At 36.1% G+C, this 21,673-nt stretch overlaps 4 protein-coding genes across 6 annotated transcripts; 2 read left to right on the top strand and 2 right to left on the bottom strand.

The window, feature by feature from the left end:
- Positions 1-594: 594 nt before the first annotated feature.
- On the bottom strand, positions 595-12,067 carry LOC123311164 (uncharacterized MFS-type transporter C09D4.1). Its single transcript, XM_044894968.1, has 8 exons — positions 11,930-12,067; positions 6,654-6,932; positions 5,427-5,651; positions 3,868-4,009; positions 3,025-3,224; positions 2,611-2,714; positions 1,857-1,964; positions 595-1,714 (listed from the first exon to the last, which is right to left on the bottom strand). The coding sequence occupies exons 1-8, from the start codon at positions 12,053-12,055 to the stop codon at positions 1,444-1,446; spliced, it is 1,455 nt and encodes a 484-aa protein (XP_044750903.1). The 5' UTR covers positions 12,056-12,067; the 3' UTR covers positions 595-1,443.
- A 44-nt stretch (positions 12,068-12,111) lies between these two features.
- On the top strand, positions 12,112-19,056 carry LOC123311165. Of its 2 annotated transcripts, none has more exons than XM_044894969.1 (3): positions 12,112-12,320; positions 17,475-17,773; positions 18,033-19,056. In XM_044894969.1, the coding sequence occupies exons 2-3, from the start codon at positions 17,482-17,484 to the stop codon at positions 18,551-18,553; spliced, it is 813 nt and encodes a 270-aa protein (XP_044750904.1). In that variant the 5' UTR covers positions 12,112-12,320; positions 17,475-17,481; the 3' UTR covers positions 18,554-19,056. The 2 variants fall into 2 exon arrangements, with proteins under 2 accessions (XP_044750904.1, XP_044750905.1); XM_044894970.1 differs by lacking the exon at positions 12,112-12,320 and adding an exon at positions 12,973-13,166.
- On the bottom strand, positions 15,947-17,022 carry LOC123311166. 2 transcript variants are annotated; one of them, XM_044894973.1, is made up of 3 exons: positions 16,848-17,022; positions 16,725-16,797; positions 15,947-16,659 (listed from the first exon to the last, which is right to left on the bottom strand). In XM_044894973.1, exons 1-3 carry the CDS (start codon positions 16,848-16,850, stop codon positions 16,124-16,126), a joined length of 612 nt encoding a protein of 203 aa, XP_044750908.1. In that variant the 5' UTR covers positions 16,851-17,022; the 3' UTR covers positions 15,947-16,123. The 2 variants fall into 2 exon arrangements, with proteins under 2 accessions (XP_044750908.1, XP_044750907.1); XM_044894972.1 differs by having other exon boundaries at positions 16,725-16,781; positions 16,848-17,003.
- A 555-nt stretch (positions 19,057-19,611) lies between the features above and the next one.
- Positions 19,612-20,337, top strand: LOC123311902 (protein lethal(2)essential for life-like). Its single transcript, XM_044896020.1, has 3 exons — positions 19,612-19,827; positions 19,895-19,977; positions 20,048-20,337. The coding sequence occupies exons 1-3, from the start codon at positions 19,719-19,721 to the stop codon at positions 20,270-20,272; spliced, it is 417 nt and encodes a 138-aa protein (XP_044751955.1). The 5' UTR covers positions 19,612-19,718; the 3' UTR covers positions 20,273-20,337.
- Positions 20,338-21,673: the final 1,336 nt, after the last annotated feature.

Consider the following 21,673-nt stretch of genomic DNA (forward strand, 5'->3'; position numbering starts at 1 on the left):
CACTTTATTCATCTACCGTGAATAGTTAAGTTTTTATGATTTTTCCGCGGAGGTTCGAAATTTCAGATTTTCTATCGACCATAACTTGAAAAATAATTTTTTTTTTAAATATCTGATCACATATTCGTGTTCTACGCCCTCGATTTAGTGTACAGTATAAATTTGGTTTCGATCGGAGCAAAAAAATTTTTTTTAAAAATCGCAATTTTTCCATACATATGTATGGAAATTTTGCCAAAAAATCAATTCTCTCCGATCGCCACTAAAATTGGACTACTAACTAAATCTAGGATGAAGATTACGAATATGCAAACAGATTTTTTCTGAAAGGATTATTTTTCAAGTTATGGTCGATAGAAAATTACAAATTTTGGAAAAAATCATCAAATAGCATTTTTGGCTGCTTCAGCACTTCCAAGTTGACCAAATTTTCTGAAGTTTTCCACAAAAAGTTATTTATTTCCCAAAATACTGATCCTGGAGGAAAACTGATTATATATTTTCCTAATCTAGGACCCCAACTTCTTGTGACGTCCCAATTTCAGTGAATTGTTTATCTCCTTATTTTTCCAGGACCAACAAGAAAACCAAGAATAATCGAAATCGTTTTATTCGGTTACAGTAATCAGAACAACAACAAAAATAAATAATTTGGGTTTCGTACATTGAGGAATAGACTTTCAAATAACAACATTGATAAGATCAATAAGAAGACCTGCTTCTTAGGAACTACCACATCATAAATAGATGAATACTAACTCTGAACAGGGGTAACTACCACACAGGGACTACCTACTATAAATCTGAAATTCAATAACATTCATACACTACATAATATCACTATGCTCTCGATAAACAAGTTCTAAAATTAAAATTTCAACAATTTTTGGTATAAAAAATAATTCGTTTAGTGATGCAACATCGGATTCATCACATTCAATAATTATTGTCATTGTAGAGAATAAAATTCTAAAATTCGCAATAAAAACTCTGGTTTGTTTTTCACGATATAAATCGAGATCGATATGCTTCAGTTTCCTGATATCCATTTTGTTTGAGCATTCCGAAACCATGCTAATTAATAGTATTAGTTGTATAATTAGACAGAATAATAATCGAAAATTATGACAATAGCGTCTACGCGTTAAATAGAACAATAAAATATCAGTCGAAAATAACTATTTCATCATCACCTAACTCTGAATAAATATAATATTTACTAAAACTTCGGGTTATTTGTAATTCTTTGGAATACTGTTGAAATAACATCGGACAATCGAGATGGCTCACAGCCAATTCGATTCTTTTTCCATATCTACGATCCTACCGAAAAATATATACATAAATCTCCTCCATATTATACAACAATAGTAATATCTTGCTTAATGTCGCTTTCAGCTGTGACTTTCATTCTTATTATTTTTTTTCTTTCGTTTAATTGACTCAAGATTTGCTGATTTGCGCTGCTTGCCTCCTCAGGTCTGACGTTATACAGACTGTCAGAATTGTGCCTATAAGGAGCATCACAGACATGATGGCGTTGGCCCATGTGTCGTTGAAATGGTGGAAAATCACCGAATAGAGACTTGTGAAGGCAGTACCGAACACTTGTGACGCTGCGTTCAGAAGCCCTGCTGATGTACCTTCTGGCTCGGGGTAGGTCAGTTCAGCGGCCAATTCGAAACCAACGGGCAGAAGACCTGTCATGAAGAATCTGTAACCAAATGCATTCTCGAAAATTATTTCATTGAAAACTTTCACCACATTCACGAAGTCCTCCACCATTTTACAGACGCCATAGTATCTCGCTAACTATGGGTCCACCTACATGAATAGATGAAATAAATCATTCTTACCCTAATAGTGCAGAAACAACGTAAACATGCACCATTCCTTTATCGAGGGCGAAAGTATAGATCACCATGGATACCAATGACATTGCGTAGACAGCTACAGTTGTTTCTCTGTGGAAGCAAAGAAGGAAAAACACAATCATGTCAAGTTTTTTTATTTTTATCTACATGAAATGTTACGCCTTTCTCTCGTAATTTGGACCATACAACTAAATAAAATACTGGCTAAAAATGCCAGAATAATGAGAAGCAATTGAAAATAGGTCCTTTGATATCAAAAATCTCAGCAGATGGCATCAAAAATCATAACTGGGTAATTAGAGGTCCTCCTTTCAGGCGTTAGACTTTTCATTACAAGATTTTGAAAACAGTAACGTATTCTCAAAAAGGAATATGAAATATGCGAATTGAAAATTGAATTCAACTAAAAAAATGTTAATTTCAATTCTGAAAACAAATTTTGACATTTGAAAGATAAATCTCAATTATCTGAGTACTGTCCTTGGATTGTATGAGCAATCTCAAAGGGTTAACGGAAGAATGTGTGTCATTACATGTGAAAAGCTTATCAAATCACAGTTCTCGAAAATGGCTACTCCACAAATAGGATCTTAAAAAAAATTTCTCCTCATAATATTCAACGCCCTGTGGAAAACAGAGCATTTCTAGACATATAGACCTACAGGACCTTTTCAACTCCAATTCATTCAGAGAACATCGTTCAACATGTTAAGGAAACACCCTAGATATTACTCACTTGAATCTGTGGAATTTGTCCAGTATGATCCCGCACATAACAGATCCAAGCATTCCTGCGAAAACTATCAATACCCCAATTCTTCCAGCATCTGCCTCTGCATCCTGAAAAATGAGGAATTTACACGTCAAATGAGAATGCCGATTTCTTGCGCCAGTTTTCATAAATGGGTCAGGTCCTATATGTCAGTCGAACATTTAGAAAATATTCGCTCGATTCAACTAGGTCAATTCCAATAAATATTGCGATTGCTATTTGGGTAACATCGCTGAATTAGAAATAGATTGGGCACCAGAAAAATGAAGAATATCTAATATTAAAATTGGGATCTGTGATAACTACATACGATGAAATATCAGCGAACATAATGTGGGAAACCACAGAAAATCTGTTTTAGTGTGAGAATATACTTGCCTCATAATATTGAAGAATGATCTGATTGAGCAATGTTGATATGGCATAAAATATCCCAACGTTGATTCCATAGGCCAGAAGCAACAGAACATACGGTACATTTAGAAGCAATCTCTTCAACGATCCAATGAAATCAACTGGAGCTTCATTTTGCTGAGCCTGTGCATAAGAGGGAGGGGTGGGAGGTTCGTTCTTGAAAACTGAAACGAAAAAATCGATATCCTTCATAAACGTTTGGGTTTCCTCTTCAATGTTTACGCGAACTACGTAAGTGTTATGATTTTGTTGTGAAAAATTCAACCTCTTTTTTTCCATGGATGTTCGCAAAAAATTGTCAGAGTTATTGAAAACAGCTTTATTGAAATTCAAGAATAACTATGTAGTAGGTAATATATTTGATTCATTGTTCGTACCAAGATTCGTCAATCTCAATTGGAGAGAAGGAATTGGGAGTTTTATAGGGCATCTTCAAATTCAAAAGGATTATGTACAACATGACGCAGAACGCCAACTGGGAGAAAAACAGGAAATACTTGAGGACTCTGGTATCGAAGAAGGGAGCTTTTTGTTTGTTCTTTATTTTTCTTCCCATTATAACTCGCAATTTTATATGACAGGAGGTCTTGACAGTTATCTATGTTGACAGTGGTATTAATGGAACAATCTATGGTTCCCTGAAAATATGGGGATGAAGTTCTGTAGAAAAATGCATATTTTTGTGCACCTCTACATAGAATCTCATGATTTTTTTTTTTTGGCGCGAAACTCCAGCCTTGGTCCACTCTTTCATGATGTAAAAATGAATTGATTACTCTACTCACGTAAAAAGATCCTTATACTCACATAAAAAAATAGCTACAAATAATACTGTTGTGAAGATAGCAACTCCTAGGAAAAGAATGAAAAGATCGTGTTGTATCTCATCAGATGAACCTTTGGAATTCACAAGTAAGGGTGGTACAAGAAAACCAGTGGCAACTCCAAGCTGTAAAAGAAACGTTTTTTCAGATTACAAATTAGCAGACGTTTGAAAGATGAATCCCAACTATTCCTCAGCAAATCCTCTTTTGTATATTAGTTTTCTAGTGAATGAAGTGGATATAGGTGAAAGGTTATCATTTCATTTCTCTTAATGAGCGTGAAACTTTTTTTATTGAAAAGCAATATTCACGAACTGTATCAAGTGCGCCATCTATTCTGAACGTCCAAAAGCATTCTTTCAATTCCCTCCAAATAAAAGATTTCAAGAGAACCTCTGCTTATCAAACATGATAAAAAGAGTATTTTCGATGAGGCTCGAAGTGCTGAAGACTAGTAAGTTCATGAGTACAAAAATGGTGCAGAAAAAATTTGAAAACACTCTTAAGCATAGGTACAGTTAGTGGTAAGGTCATAAGGTAAGTGCTTCGCATCAGATTTTATTGGAGAAAAGTGCATATAACATGAGGTGCTTTTACGTCATGCAGAAATATTACACACCTCTAATCCCACTGTGTATTTGAGTATTAGTGCTGAAAAAAATACTTCTATAAGAAAGTCTATGTAGAAAATGAGGTGTGATTTTTATCAGGAGTAGTCGAGCAATAATTAATTTCGTGTCATGATAAATTCACTATTGAAATGATAGTGCAATTATTGTATAAAGAAGTAAATTGAAAAAAACCAAGGTGATTGGCATTGGTAAGAGTTTGAATAAGCCTTGATTCATAATGAAAAATCGATCGATTCCCAAGTTTTAATCCTGGAAGGCTGAAAATAGCAATTTGATTATTGTGGTAATATGAATGAAGTGTGAATATGAAAAAAAATTCGCCCATTTGGAGAACAATACCTGAACAAAGGAGTAAATCGATCATTTCACTTTCGACAAGTTTTCAATGGAATTTTTTTTCATCCACTGTAAGATTAGGCGTGAAAGGAGGCCTTAAATATTGTCATTAATTCACAGAGTGAATAGTATTCAGAAGATCATCCTCAAAAATGAAAATCTACAGTGAATTTATTCCAAGTTAGAGACACGCGCTGTAGATTGATTTATTTATGTCTGTAGGATATCCGAACATGATAGGGACCCCACATTTTGACCCATCCAATTGTTGACACTCTATTGCAGCAATTGTATAATGATGCTACTTCAAAAGCTCATTTCTATGCAGAGAAGCGTCCCTATGTTCATTAACAACCATTATTATCGTGATAGACCTCCGCTTTAATAACAAAATCATTTCCATCATGGCAAACTGTGTCATATCACACAAGCTCATGTTCTGACCAGGAAGAAATCATTTTAACACCAATGGAGCCTCAAGAAATCACCAGGAAGTAAAACTTCATCACACTCATTGAAGCCCCAGCTCGCTCTGAAGCTAATTCCCAACAAATGTTTATTCGAAACAACTAACCTGGTTTCCGAAAACTCCTATGCTACATGCTGAAGAGACCTGCGATGGTCCGAACCAAACAGCAGCCAACCTAGCCGGTACAGATAAAACGAAAACCTGGGAAAGTGCAACTATACTTTGTCCCAGAAACCCTATGTAGAAACGGTCGGGTGCCACTGACAAAACCTTGATCCATGCTCCAATACATGTCCCTGATATTCCCAGGATTATTGCTACTCTTAGTCCCTGAAAATAAATGAGAAAAGATAAGGAATATCATTGTGCATAAACTAAACGATATAATAATCCTGTTTTATATTCCGTCACATTCACAGTACACTGTTTTCGTGTAGGTGTTCTTGGTTTTTGAACTTGAACCACTTCTTTATTCCTTCCGGATTTGATTTCCATGGAGAACATATTCTTATCAAGGTGATCAAATAAAATTAAAAGTACAATGACATTCATTATTCCATTGACACGTGTACCTTGTTACAAATATTTAGAAAAAGATGTATGAGATTAACATAAGATCAGTTTTCTCATCATTCAAACTATTTTTTTTTCCTTTAAGATATATTATACAGATATATACAGCAATCTAATGTATTATTTCATGTTATTCTTCACTGAAAATGATAAAAAATAGTGAAGTATTGAATTTTTGCTCAATGCTCATATACTGAGGTTTTTGTGATGTGATGAATTTGAGTTAACGAATTTGGATATCCTCATTGTTTCCAGCAATACAAAAAGCAGAAGAAATTAAATCAACCATGAAAATTCTTAACTGTTCAAAACGTGAGGATGTTGCACTAAAATTATCATTCACGAGATATGCAATGCAAATTTTCGTGAAAGCCAAATGAAAAATTTCGACAATGAAAGAAAATTCAAGGCCAAAACAGTGATAAAACTACGGGTAATTCTGAAAACGATATTTTTATGAATTAATTGTGAATGATTTGAAAAAAAAATGATTTTCTATTGGGATTTTTATAATTATATTATTGATTCTTTTCAAACTCTTCCCATCTACAAAGATCTATTTGACACTTATGCTTGCATACATAAAAACGCAGTTCGAAATGTTACTGAAACTGCATTTCCACGAATTTTTTTTATATCTCCTATCTCAAACTATTTTTGAAATTCCCAAAACAAAATTATTTCTTCTACAGACATTATTGTTTTATATCATGCTGAATTTTCGCCAATATATAGCTTGCCACAGAAAAAACGACTTACCAACTTATCCAGAAGATAACTCCCAGGAAAAATGAAGGGAATATACAGAACCATGTAAATAATGGAGGTCCAATCCACCCAAGTGGTCGAAACATTGTAATACTGAGTTATCACATTCGCTATAATGGAATACTGAATCCACTGCATCGAATTTGATGCTGAAAAAAGGACGAACAGGGTCAGGATGAACCATCTTATCCTATAAACTTTCAGAGGTTCTATGGCGGGCAGGTTGTTAACTTTCACCTCCGTGGGATCCATCTCTTCCTCGTCCAAAATCTGAAAACGAAACGCTTGAACCAATCTGAATTAAGCACAATTTCAGTCCTGCAAACTTGGGAGAAAAATTCATCAGACCTTAGTCAGCAATAGGTAGGTAATATTTTGCGAATCACTTCTCTGCTTAGACAAAACTGATTCAGCTCTTCTATACAACTGAAAAATACTTCCACTAATCTATCCAACCACTTGAAAAAGCATCTTCATTCTGTACATAATAAAATTTATTCTCACCCTAGAAAATGATTACTTTTTGACCCAAAAAAATAAAGAGAGCCAGAGTCTGATTCATTGACATAGATCGCGATATATATTTGTTCATCTCTCACATAAAAATCACAAACAACAATGCATCTATCAGATAAAAAATCAAATTCTTGAGTGACACCTAAGGAGGAGGCTGAAAAAATCTCATTATATCTTTATCTGCTTATAGTTTGGAGGATTATGTGGATTATCTCAAGGTGATTTGACCTGAAATTATCTGAGGTATTGAATCTTTGATAGGGAACTATTGATAGAGGTATCCCTCGGCCACCAAGTAGGTATGTGATCAACATAAATTAGGAATAAAGGAATTATTTGACGAATCAATCATTATTTCATTAATATGAAAGTTTTTTGCGCTCCTATACAAATGCAAATTTGTACCTAGAGCCAAAATCTTCCATGTGACTGCCTCGTAGCCATTCAACTAAATGGATCAATGGATCCATTTTATACAGTTATACAGGCGCGAAATATTGATTAATTGGCTAGTAAATTCATTCGGATCTCAACAGAATGTATCGCGAATTGAGCAGCGGAGATTTAAAGTACAAATGACCTGAAACTGGTTCAATATCCTCCTTTTATTTCAGATTTTTTCGCTACTCTAAAAGTACCGACCCAATAGGATTTTCCCAAATGATCCAATTCCTGTATCCCCCTTTCAATCCAGTTTTATTTCGTTCTAGAATTCAACACTTGACACGTCTTTTAATCTCATTGATTTTGCCAACATAATATTATTTTTTTCAATTAACGGAATGATATTTGATGTTTTCTTTGGCATACTAGGAATTGACGAAGGTTAATTCTCATCTGCTGAACCAGAATTAACACCATTATAATAAATATGAGTGGAATTGACTCAACTCAAATACAAATTCATCTAGAATAATTCCGCAACATTCATCCCTTACTTTTACTCAGTAACCTTTAAAGGACAGATCGAAATTTTGAGGTAAAAACTCATGCCCCTCTACACTGATCATAAAATTTGAATGATGATTCAGCTGTGATTTCATCGCATAAAATACACCAATCACATAGAAATTATTCATTATCCCTTTTAAATCAAATAAACCTATTCGTAATAAACATAATAATAATAACCATAGAACAATTCTGGACCGAACAATTATCAACGAAACCTCAGTTCAATGGAGATACCGGATGGATTGACGATGAAAAATCTGAAGCTATAAAATATGAGCCGATGCAGCATGACAAGATCACAATTGAAGAAGTAAAATCAGCTATCAGAGGACTGCACAACTGGAAAGCACCTGGGCCTGATGGATTACAGAACTTCTGGATCAAGAAACTTTGGATCATGCATGACAAATTGACCTCCGCAATAAATGATGTCATTGAAAATCCTGAAAGAATGCCAGTATTCCTTACACATGGCACAACATACCTGTTACCTAAAGACCAAAGGAATACAGAAGACCCATCCAAGTACCGACCAATCACATGTCTTCCAACGATGTACAAATTAATCACATCGTGCATTTCAAACCGAATTCACAACCATTGCGAAAGGAATAACATCATCGCCATGCAACAGAAAGGATGCACCAAAGACAGCCGAGGGTGCAAAGAACAACTAATAATAGATTCAGTTATCTGCAATCAAGCGTTCTCCAAGCGAAGAAATCTTTACGCTGCGTACATAGACTACAAAAAAGCATTCGATTCTATACCTCACGAATGGCTCTTGACGATCTTGAAGATTTACAAGGTGGATCCCAATATTGTTAAGTTCCTGAAAAACGCCATGTCAACCTGGCGTACTAGTCTTCAAATGAAAGCAGCAGATTGCTCCATTACAACAGGACCTATTCCAATAAGACGCGGAATTTTCCAAGGAGACTCGCTGAGCCCTCTGTGGTTCTGCATGGCCCTGAATCCCTTGTCTCATAGATTGAATTCTACGGACTACGGATTTTCCATCAAGAGCGGCAGTAGAACTATGATGAAACTGAATCATCTCCTTTACATGGACGACTTGAAACTCTTCGCATCTACCAAAAAACAAATGCAACTGATGCTGAAAATGGTGGAAGGATTCTCGGAAGACATCAAAATGAAGTTTGGACTAGAAAAATGTCGACTGCTTAACATAACGAGAGGGAAAATAGAAGATGGTACGTTCAAACTCAAGGAAGGTGCAGAAATTGAAGCATTAAAGGAAGGAGACACATACAAGTATCTAGGCATAAAACAGGCAAGAAAAATCAATCAGACCCAGATGAAGAAAGAATTAACGGAGGAGTTCACCCGAAGATTGAGGAGAATAATGAGAACTGGTCTTAACAGCAAGAATCTGATAAAAGCGATTAACACCTATGCTTGCTCGGCGCTGAGCTATTCATTTGGTATTATCTCTTGGACGACCACCGATTTAGCAGCTTTACAGAGAAAAATAAGGACAATGCTAACTAAACACAATAAACATCACCCCAAAAGCTCAATAGAACGGACAGAGCTGCCACGACATCTTGGGGGTAGAGGAATTGTCGATTTGTCCAACCGTATGTCCCAGGAAATTGAAGGACTTCGAAAATATTTTTTGAGCAAGGCAGCTTCGTCAGAACTCCATCGAGTAGTTTGTGTTGCTGATAGTTCTACACCATTAAAGCTACAAGAGGATCACTTGGAAACCGTCGAACACTCTGCAGAAAGTAAAATGCAAAAACTGATTGGCAAACCTTTGCATGGGAGGCACCAGAACGACGTCAACCATGATTACGTCGACATATCTGCGTCGAACTACTGGTTGACTTCCGGAAGGTTGTTTCCTGAGACAGAGGGCTTCATGCTCGCCATCCAGGATCAGGTGATTCCAACAAGAAATTACATGAAGTACATCGCCAAGGATGCCTCAGTGGCGGACGATAGCTGTCGTTATGGCTGTGCGACACATGAAACTATCCAGCACATCACCGGGGGATGTCAGAAGTTCGCGGGCACGGAGTACAAAAATAGACATGATGCTGTTGCCAAGATTCTTCACCAAGAATTGGCACTAAAACACCAACTTCTAACTTCGAAAAAGGTTCCTTATTACAATTACCATCCGGATGCTGTGCTGGAAAACGAACATCACAAGCTCTACTGGGATCGCACGGTTCTCACAGACCGAAAAATAACCCACAATAGACCAGACCTCATATTGCTCAATAAGGATGAGGACAGAGCACTATTCATAGACGTGGCAATTCCAAATAATACCAATCTTCTAGATAGGCACACTGAAAAAATTTCAAAATACAGAGATCTCGAGGAACAGACCAGAAGACAGTGGAAGCTGAAAGATATCAAGACCATCCCTATTGTCATTTCATCTACAGGCCTGATACCGAAGAAACTACTAGAGAACTTGAGGAAACTTCAGTTGGACGAAAATATCTATAGAGTCATGCAGAAAGCGGTACTGCTCGGAACGGCGAGAACTGTACGCAAGTACATGGGGAATGCAGAGGAACACCGTCTGCTCCGACAGGAAGTGCGGGTGGAGCAGGAATCCAACCTACAGCAAGGAGGCGAGGAGCGACCCGGACCCGACCACCACCACGAGCCCGAAAACCTGGAAAGGGCTCCAACAGAGCTTAATCCTTTTGATATCTGAGATATCTGGGATAAGTGAATTTTCCTCTGGAGAGGAGTGTGAAAGCCGCAAGGCTAAAGTCATAAAACAAACAGTTCAAACCACGAACAATCATCTGAAATCTAGACAGTAATCCTATGGGTAACATGCTACAATCACACTGTTTGCAAAAGGAATTTTTTAGAGGATTTAAACCCACCAACATGTCTAGGACTGATATTTTCATATATATCCTGCACGCTTATTGTGTCTACAATCGTAATCATAATTCGGACCCCAAATAAAATAATTCGACACATTTTATATTAAGTCCACTAGCAATTTATATATTAATTTTATTGGTACTCATGATATATTAAATGCGATTATAAATTGAGTCATTCATCAACTGGGTCATCACAATTCGGTAATAAGAAATCGATTAAGTAAAACATGAATTTTTTTCAGTATTAACTTTTTTGTCATTTGTCAGGGAAAATTACAAATTGGAGGGAGGTCATCAATTCGATTTGACAATATAGGAATCACATTTATGATGAACTGTGCCAGATCTCGAATAAGTTGACCTCTTCAAGTTCATTGTCGAAATATTCGATATAAATGAGTATAATTATTTTTTCTGGGTCATAATTACAGTAAATCTGCTCCATTTGCTGACACTTTGTGAGATTTTGATTTTGATTCAATTTCTGTATTGCTATGTGTATGTGTTGATAGAGAGAAAAGGGAAATTTAAATATCTACACAGCTTCGAAGTACTGAATGACTAGAATATTGAAGTCAATTCGAGTGGGCTATTCTGAAGTAAAAAAAGATGAGAAGAATGATTTCAGATAAGTGCAATGATTCCCGAAAAAATAGATTGAGGTGCTTCTACATGGCATTAATGGAATTTTAATTTGTTGAATATAAATTGTGGTTTCCAATGATTTCGAGGTTGTCGTTAATTATTGAAAACAAAACAATAACCGCTGGAGAATTGAATAACTTTTTTTCAGGTGTGAATCCCAGTTCTGTATTTAACCGGTGGGTTTTACCTTTCAAATTATGTAAAATCATGTGAAAATGTACGAATAAAGAAAAATTTGTAATTATTTTATAGTTCATAAGTGATAATTACTTCTCTTCTCCATAAACTTGATATTTCTCTCTCTTCATTAGGTGTGGCATATTTTAAACACTTTTTATTACGGTTTGATGTATGATTTATGAATTCTGAGTCGACTGTTATGCTGGAATACATCATTTAGGTACACCACTTTTCATTCCTGTTTTTTTTTTGTTTCGGAAGGAATATGGAATATGTTTTGAGGGCAATGAATTTCGTTTGATAAGTAGTATGATTACCTAATTTACATTTTACCGAAAATTGGTGCTATATCTTCATGAATTACTCAGTGTGCAATTACTTGGAAGACAGTTATGAAAAAAGTGTCTGATTATTTTAACTATGGGCGTTGAATAATTCGTACAGAACTTCCCAATGTGTGAACAGGGCTTGGTGTATACAGGTGAGACAGTAAACCACGGAAATTCGGACATGAACAAATTCCAGATCCAATTTCACTAACATTCATAGCACATCATAAAAATTTGTCGAATTATATTTCCATAAAATTTTGGTGATCGGGAATATTTGAAAATATTATAGTAATATACCTTAGGGTCAACAACACTTATTCATTTTGATAAAAAAAATTCGCCCAAATATTTCTGTACACAATGAAACACATTCCACTGGCATGAAAACAATATTGTGACCATCGTGTTTGTAAATTGAACAAATCATTATCGGTTGAATCTTCATTCGTTAATTTGCGTACTCGTTGTTTATTTACTTTTCGTTTTACACCTAGACGCGATTTTATGCTTCCTTTTCGAGATCACCTCCAAAAAAACTTATTGAAACAATTGAATGTGAGTGGGTACACAGGGTGGTATTTGACGTTCAAAAATTGAAAAGTATCTGTGGAATTCGAAAAATTTGGTGTTTGGCTGAATATCACTCTGTTTAAAAGAACCACAGAGTGTCATAGATTTAGCTAGTTATTCTGAAGGTAATTTCATTTTTCAGGGGTGGCTCAGCTCATTATGAGAAATTTAAATGGCTATATCTTTTTATCCGGGCCGAATCGACAAAAATGGTATGGAAAAAAGTGTTTCTTTTGACCTTAAGAATGTACTGTTGAAATATTTGTACGAGTCAAAGATCTACCCTATGCATATTTTGAGAATCAATCTTTGGGACGTATTTCTATGGAAAATTGTCATCAAATACTTTTCATTCAATTTCCAACATCCTACAACCTTTTTTTCGAAAAATTAAGGAAATATACTCAATCTGAAGTATATGCCAAGTGAGCAATGAATTATTTTTACACATTAAGGAAAGAAAGGAACAAAAATGGACACATTATAGACAAATACATCCTGATTTGTCTCAAAATTTTCATTTTGTAGGTACAGTTTCATGTGCCTGAATTTTTCATGGTAAAACCAAAATGCGCAGTAACATGTCCTGATAATGCAGTCGTTTGCATGAAATAATTTGAAAGTATTTCACGATAAGAAATTTCAAATTAAAATAATCGAATGCAAATTATACATTGGTTATTCTGACTCTACCAAACGAAATGGTTGAGCCCCAATTTTAGTTATGGTCAATCTTGAACTCACCCCTCAAGAAAAAACTAACTGAAATTTATTCAGAAGGAAACATCACTGGGTACATCGTTGAGGTGGTCGCGCAAATCGGGGGGTAGGTAACCTTAAATATCTTGAACACACCGAATCGATTTTCCCAGCGCAGGATGGATAGAACCGGCAGTCCTGCGAACTGCAGGAAACTGAGCGGCGTCGTGGAATCCTGCCGCACAGAAGGATTGATAAGAACGTTCAACAGGAGGAGAACTGCGGCCAGATCATGAGCGAAAACACGCGAATGTTCAACGCGTCCTTAGGTACGACTACATTGAAAATAATTGATAACAATCAGATACGATGTTGAATTCACTTAGATCCATTTGTCGCGATTGCGAACGAATGGAGTGAACACAGGGGAAGTCTAGGAAGGACCAGGAACGGTGTATTATTGTTTTTCGAGGTCCATTCGATTTAAATGTCGATTGATCATGCTGCCAGGTGGCTGAAAACCCACAGCACACAAATTGCATGAGATAAAATTAAACGAAAGGGTTGAAATACAGCCAAGCCCTGATTTACCTAGGTTTAAGTTCATTGAGCACCTAAAATGCACAAAAACCACGCATTAACCAATGTTTTCAAGGAAGGGGTGATATCTTTTTGGATCTCAAACTTGGAACCTATTTAAAATATCCCACTTTAAGATATTCGATTACGTCATACATTTAAAACACTCTCATTGGTTCACAGAAATACCACAGAAGTTCCTCCAACCGTCATTGTCAGTGTACCATCTCGATCACAGAAAGGTTTCTCTTTCAAATTTTTCAATATTTCATTCGTTCAACAAATAGTTCAACATGGTGAAATTAATATTAATTCTTAACTAATGTTGCCTACCAAAAGCTACCATATGATGCTGATAATAGAAAAATCTACAATATAACGAAGGTTTTACCTATACATCGGAAATGTTTATATCATGCATACAGCCATAGAGATTGATATATATGTCCCCCCTTTGAGATATTGGGAGAAAATATTTTTACTTGTAGAAGAGGTTCTTTTTTTGGAATATGTATCACATAGATCTACCATGTTTTTTCTGGGAGATCCGCGAGTTCGAAAGATCCCTATAAGATGGGGCCAGATAAAATTTCGAGATTTATTACTAGAAGAGTTGCTCTTTCTGTGCAAGTATATATTTCATTAGTAGAAAACTCATTTATGTTTCAATTACGATAGAGGTCAATTTTATTGATTACATATTTTCAACCTGCGAATAATAGGCAGGTAATGAAGCACCACCAATATTTTCAACGCTGCTTTTACCACACGCATTAAGGTTCTGTGGTTGAACACAATTATCTTCTTCTTTTACCGTCTAACCTGATATTCTGACGATGCCATCTTCGTTGATTTCTTCAAATATGTTCACGAAAAGAGTATATCTGCTTCAGTTCCACAAAACAAAGTCACAAACTGAGCATAGAAAGAACACAAACAATCCAGGCAAAAGGTTTCAAGGTGAATAAATATCGTTCAACATTATCGGTTTTTGAGGAAACTCTAGACTCATCTGGTTGGAATGGAATATGATAACAGTTACATCGGACTATTCACCAGGACCGTCTGAACATGATTGAAACCTTGCGTAAATTCTAGGTCAACAAACTCTGCTTGTTTGACCAAAAGCATTAAAGAAGTTGTTATCCCAAGAGTAGGTATAATTAAGACTTCTCATCTTTAAAGATGGCCGACCATCTAGAAATGAGAATGTGCAAACATTTTCAATTGGAAAAAGCTCAAAATTTGAGGTTTTCGATTCACATCTATACCTATATATTTTTACTTTGGTATTCACAGAGTTCTATCAAATTTAAGGGTATCTAGACACCTTATCAAAGATCTTACATTGATGGGATAGCGATTGAGGAAATGTACTACACTCCTATTATATATGTATGCTATACAAGACTATCAAAAAATCAGGGTGAGTGTGTGTCTATTAATTTGTGAGAAATTACGTGAAAACAACTGAACCGATATTGCTGAAGCTGCAAAGAAAAAGCAAAATTAATAATTTAGAGTTTCTGGTGAGGGTGCCAGAGACTTTCCCTTTCTCTATGGAGGGTGCTATGCATGAAATAACCATAGAAAACGTTGAATGGAAAGAAAATGCATTGAAATTATCTGTCGTCCCAAAAAACATGGCGATAGAGCGATACCATACAGAACTCTTTTATTAACAAGAAACTATTGAAATGGTCAGAGTTGTCTTTGGAAATGGTGCTGTTGGGTCTAATGGGAAGTGGTCAAATCTTCAGCAGACTTTTGCCACTCCCTAAACTATGATTATGTGGAAGTTACCATTCTGGATCTTTCAAAACTTTTGGTAAACCTAATTATAGCCACTCTGTGGATGTAGAACATCTCATAATATAACATGATAGGGAAATAGGGATTCGAATCATCAGGAAAAAAAAACAACATATTCTATGAAAAATATATTTTTCTTAAAATATAAACATTTCATTTACAAAACTTGAAATCCAAACAAAACAAAATTCTTTTTCTGCAAAAAACAAACATAAATCATTAAAGTAATTCACAACTCATCAACATAGTTATCTGTTCTCAAACTTAAATAAATAATAATTTCCAACAATCATCAGGTCAAACTGGTGAATCTATGATTCAAAGGAATGCCAGTAGCTACTGGAATTATGGGATGAAGTCCATGAAATATTTGTCTTGGACTGGAATTTTGGATTTGTTTGATTTCCAACTGGACCGTTGGATTTAACGTTAATTGGAATCTCTGACTAGAATTAGATCGAGTCCCTGCGGAACCTGTCAAAACTTGTATTTTAAATGAAGACAGTTTATTGGGGTTTCCCAGTCTTTGAGTAATAGTACTATTACGAAATTTTCTGTTCCTAACGTTTTGCACACTGGATTGATTCCACCTTCGCTGAAATCTACGATTTTTTCTAGGCATCAGTATATTAGTACTAGTTCCCAAAATCGGTACTTTCTTTTTAGTACTCGTATGAAATCCTAATCTCTCCTGTACAGGTAACTTGGCATCTAAATCTTTCAATAACGGGCTTCTACCTTGATTACATTTATTGTAATATTTGGTTTGAGCCATCCTCTTCTTAGAAACATTCTCTTTCAAAGGCTTCAGATTTTTCTGTATGACACCTGAAAATAAACATGAATTGAAAGGCTTTTCGATGGACCCAATTTATATGGACATGATTACTGACCCTCACGATTACGACTTTGATTCAAAAGGCGTCGTAAGCGAAGTTTGTTCGCTAAATCTGAAACAGGTATACTCTTTTAATGCAAAATCTAAATACTATTGCTGGAAAGAGATCGAAACAAACCATTGTACGTAGAATCCATAAGAATGAAATATTTTGCAAATCTCTTCAGCAATACAAGGATATGAAATTATTCTGCTGCTCCTAGCTGCTATGTTGATGTCGTATCTGTGAACAAAACGTGATAAAGGTTAATTTATGCATTATTTTTGTTTACTTTTTTAATTTGTATCGGTAATGACATCTATTATCTATTGATCAAAGTCAGATTGAAACGGTGGTAACATTACAGTATACTTCTTAAGATGATGCTATCCTTATACGAGACTTCACCGATAGATGTCTCTATAAAATGATACAGTGTGCTGTAACCCTTCATATTCCATTTTCAACCACACGTCAGCTCTCCAGAAAATTAAATGAAGAGAGAAGGAAATGTAATGAATCAGAATATTATGCCGAGAGAGTGAGATAGAAGCGAATCGGTGCGGATTTATTTCCGGTCCGATGAAAAATTCTGTACCGCATTTTGCCGTGTTGTGAAACGCTTCACGTATTGCGGTAAATAACTCGCAGGTGAAGAACCGTTCGCATTGAGTTGACGACACCTTTGACTTGAGATATTCTAGTGCAAAGCTTACCTAAAAAGTATTTTCGATAGTTTCTCTTTCCTACTGAGACATCTTCAAGGTTATAAATGGAATCTATCGACAATGGCGTCGTGAAGATAGAACAGACATGTTTTATTACTGAAGACACTTCCAGTCCTTTGTCTCCCTCGTGTTTTTCGAACCTGACGGCAGACGAAGATGACAGCAATGTGGACGTGGATAAGTTGATCGCTGCAGTGCAAATTCGACCCTGCCTGTGGAACAAATATGATCCAAATTTCCAGAACCGCGCAGTGAGAACAAAATTATGGGAGCAGATTTTCGTAGAGATATATCCACATTGGGCAACGTTCAGTGGTACAGACAAAAAACTCAAGGGTGAGCTCGACACGCAATTACCTACTTGATAATTAATTATTCACAATAATTAGGTACATGTTATCGTTTTCCTGATTTAATCCAACAAGAAAATTTGTTCGTTTTTGTTACGCCGGGAAATGAAATGAAAAGATGCATATTGTATGTATTGCAGAAATATAGTTTGTGTTACATAAATAGGCGTAGAAGATTAATATTATTTAGGTACCTATTCGATTTAATCCATATATATTTTCATTCAGTATTTTTCTTCTCACAGGAGGCGAACTTCAAAAGAAATGGAGAAACCTCAGGGATTCTTTCTTCAGAGAACTAACCATGAGAAGAAAATATGCGTCAGGTCTTGTCAAGAAAAAAAAAAGACCTTACATTCATGGCGAAGCACTTTCGTTTTTGGCCTCGCAACAATCTTCGAGAAAACCTATTAGAAGAATTGCCTCGACAACCGCCGTCAACAGAATCAAACCCACCGTTGTCAATACCAGAATACAAAGAACCGCCAATTCCGAAGAGTACACCAATCCATCTGATGAAGAAGACAGTACTGGGAAGAAGTCGGATACTAAAAGAATCGAGGACCATTTTCGAAGAAAATCAAGAATGAACCATAGAGAATTTGACGGAGCATGTTCCAAATTCGTCGAGAGAAAATACGACGAAGACGTTTCTTTTTGCGAGATGCTCATACCAATGCTGAAAAATCTGTCTAAACAACAGAAACATTTCGCTAGAATTGAGATTCTCAACGTGCTCAATATAGCAAATAACATGGACTCATAGGAGCCGTGAATGGCGGTAAACTCGGGAAATCTACATTCACGCTCAAAATCTGTGTCCATGATTTTGGCGATAAGTGCGCGGGTGGAATTAATAGGTCGTCTGAAACATTATGCCTGAGTTTCCAGGTGAATATAAAAAACGAAAGAAAAAGTTAGTAGTCTATGGTCGAAAGTCGATATCTTCTTTTTGACGTAATCGATCGAGCAAGAACAATGGTGCCATCTACATCAGAAGGCAAATTCTTACGCGATCTCACAATTTCAATAGCAAAGATCAATACTTCAATATCGCGTCATAAAGCATGAATTCATGGACTTTGTCTGATAATTCTATCGCAATAAAATGGTTATACCTAACTATGAAAACTTCATTATAGTATTTATCACAGGAGTAGTTACAAACTATGAAGACGGTTGATTCTGTTGATTATAATTGCTTCTTCTTCTTTCAACTTATTATCTTGTATCCTCAAAATTTTTCCGATTTTATAGGTTAGAAATCGATCAACTGTATATTATTTCAATAAAAAAGTTTTTTTCAATACTCTTTTCATTTATCCTTAAAATGTATCCATTTATCTTCGATGCTCTGTCGAAGATAATCAAACAAACAACAGTGGCTGAGCTTCACCCAAAGGTTTCCAAACAAAATAGTAGTTCGAAAAAACCGTTGGAAAATGGACAATCTTGACGTCTACCAATAATTCTAAAGAAACAGATAAAATGGCAAACATGGCCCTTTCGAACACGAACACTTTGGCTACAAACATAGACTTATAAGTCTATGGCTACAAATGACAAAAAAATACAGATGTGTATCGGGTTTTCAAATCTATGGTCTTGCCAGGGGTGGATAAATCTTTAGACGACAGATCTGTCTGGCAAAGTAGATAGTAGTAGTAAGCTGATCTTCTGGCTTACTCCTTCAATTTATTATACTATTAAATCAGAAATCCCTTTTGAATCATTTGTGGAGGATAACTTTCATTGACTAGTTGTGGGAAAAAGTAAAAAAAACAGCAAATAGAAGATCGCATTCTATGAAAACGTTCTACGAATCCAGTGAAGTTTCACGAAATTTGTTCATTCCGACTGAAATGTCACTTCATTCATCATTTTTTCCATCTTATTAAATTCAACGTGCACAAAAAGCTACTACAGTAAACATGCCAGCCGACCATCTGAAAGAGGAACGTACTATAGTGGTGAAGCCTGAGAACCTTTTCCTGAACGATAAAGTGTTCTATAAGGTTCGAAGAACCTTGTTGGAAAAAGGCGAGTAAAAATTTATTTAATGAATGTTGGACTGAATTTGCCGCAATATGTAACTTAAACTCCCTAGGTATTGCTCCCGCAAAATTCATAGAAGATCAAAAACCTTCAGAGGAAATGGACAGTGTTTTCTTTCTGACTGACAGATTTGAGGTAAGGGACTAGTATCAGAATTCACAAGTTCATCAAAGTGTAGGCACAACGATGTCATTCTGGCTTTCAGATTTTGGTAGATGCCAGAGGGTATAAACCGGAAGAACTAAGGTGCGTGATAACTGCCAACAACGTCAATGTGATGGCACAAAAGAAGGAATGCGTGAATGACACGGAAAAGAACGTTAGCATGTCGAGAAACTATCAGCTTCCGCAAGATATCGTTCCAGAAAATGGCAATTGTTGCCTGTCCTCCGATGGAATACTTCTGATAACTGCGCCATGGAGATTATAACCCAGCACAATATAAAATTACTCATGAAAAAAGAATTGAAGACCAATAAAATTTGATCAACTTTTCTCGGCATTTTCATTAATCCAACACCGAAAGAATTTAAACAACCCAATAAAATGTATTCACACTACTCACACTACTCAATTTATTTCGACATATTAGGGTGATCGGCCACCGAATGCGAAGTTGAGCGAAGCTCAGCGTTTTCAATGCTAAATGACAAGCTACGTCATTGGATTCGTAACTTGTCAATTATAATTATTAGCATTCAAAACCCTCAGCTTCGCTCAACTTCGCCTTCGGTGACCGGTCACCATTAAGTTTTACTCATAAAGAAAGGTTGTCTCTGGTTTTACTAGAGACCTTTCTCTATGGTTTTACTCCTTGTTCGCTCACCTCTATCGTGTATTGTACTCGTCCCTGTCTCAGCGAGTGGCGTGTTTATATCCCAAGCGACAGGTCCAGCCTAGGTTCTTGCATCGTTCGTTTCTGAAATTTAAAATTTCACAGCTGCACCCTCCTCCTTTATCCGGGCTTGGGACCGGCACTGGAAATTAATGCTACTCGCATCAGAATTACCAGAGGCGGAGTTACGCGGCGCGAAATTTAACGATTGCAATTTTTCTATTGCTACTGCTACGAATACGTTTATCGATCGATGATGCAACAATGCATCAAGCCCACCCTTTGACATGTTTCTATTGTCTGACTCGTTTCCCGAATTCGCGTATTAACTGATTAATTTTCCCGAACCGAATCGTTTTAACCGAATTGGAGTTCAAAACTCACAACTTTCCCACATTTCGGAATGATTATCGATCGATGGTGGAATACTACACCAGTTATTCGATCGATGATGCAACAATGCATCAAGCCCACCCATTAACATGTTTCTATTGTTTGTCTCGTTTCCCGAATTTGCGTATTTACCGATTAATTTTCCCGAACCGTATCGTTTTAACCGAGTTGGAGTTCAAAACTCACAACTTTCCCACATTTCGGAATGATTATCGATCGATGGTGGAATACTACACCAGTTATTCGATCGATGATGCAACAATGCATCAAGCCCACCCATTAACATGTTTCTATTGTTTGTCTCGTTTCCCGAATTCGCGTATTTACCGATTAATTTTCCCGAACCGAATCGTTTCCCGAGTTGGAGTTCAAAACTCACATTTTCCCCAAATTTCTGAATGATTATCGATCGCTGGTGGAATACTACACCAGTTATTCGATCGCGATGATGCTACAATGCATCAAGCCCACCCATTAACATGTTTCTATTGTTTGTCTCGTTTCCCGAATTCGCGTATTTACCGATTAATTTTCCCGAACCGAATCGTTTCCCGAGTTGGAGTTCAAAACTCACATTTTCCCCAAATTTCTGAATGATTATCG

Source organism: Coccinella septempunctata, chromosome 4 (genome assembly GCF_907165205.1).
Source record: "Coccinella septempunctata chromosome 4, icCocSept1.1, whole genome shotgun sequence".
NCBI lineage: Eukaryota > Metazoa > Arthropoda > Insecta > Coleoptera > Coccinellidae > Coccinella > Coccinella septempunctata.

Excerpts from the sequence above, each read along its gene's own strand:
- LOC123311164 (XM_044894968.1), bottom strand. The coding sequence starts at position 12,055 with ATGATGTATTCCAGCATAACAGTCGACTCAGAATTCATAAATCATACA. Across the intron at positions 6,933-11,929 it reads CAAGTTTATGGAGAAGAGAA|ATTTTGGACGAGGAAGAGAT; the intron begins GTAATTATCACT and ends TTTCGTTTTCAG. Across the intron at positions 1,715-1,856 it reads GTTGTTTCTGCACTATTAGG|ATTCTTCATGACAGGTCTTC; the intron begins GTAAGAATGATT and ends ATTTGGTTACAG.
- LOC123311166 (XM_044894973.1), bottom strand. Across the intron at positions 16,660-16,724 it reads TCAAAGTCGTAATCGTGAGG|GTGTCATACAGAAAAATCTG; the intron begins GTCAGTAATCAT and ends GTTTATTTTCAG.
- LOC123311165 (XM_044894969.1), top strand. The coding sequence starts at position 17,482 with ATGGAATCTATCGACAATGGCGTCGTGAAGATAGAACAGACATGTTTT. Across the intron at positions 17,774-18,032 it reads TACAGACAAAAAACTCAAGG|GAGGCGAACTTCAAAAGAAA; the intron begins GTGAGCTCGACA and ends TTCTTCTCACAG.
- LOC123311902 (XM_044896020.1), top strand. The coding sequence starts at position 19,719 with ATGCCAGCCGACCATCTGAAAGAGGAACGTACTATAGTGGTGAAGCCT. Across the intron at positions 19,828-19,894 it reads AAGAACCTTGTTGGAAAAAG|GTATTGCTCCCGCAAAATTC; the intron begins GCGAGTAAAAAT and ends TAAACTCCCTAG. Across the intron at positions 19,978-20,047 it reads TTCTGACTGACAGATTTGAG|ATTTTGGTAGATGCCAGAGG; the intron begins GTAAGGGACTAG and ends TCTGGCTTTCAG.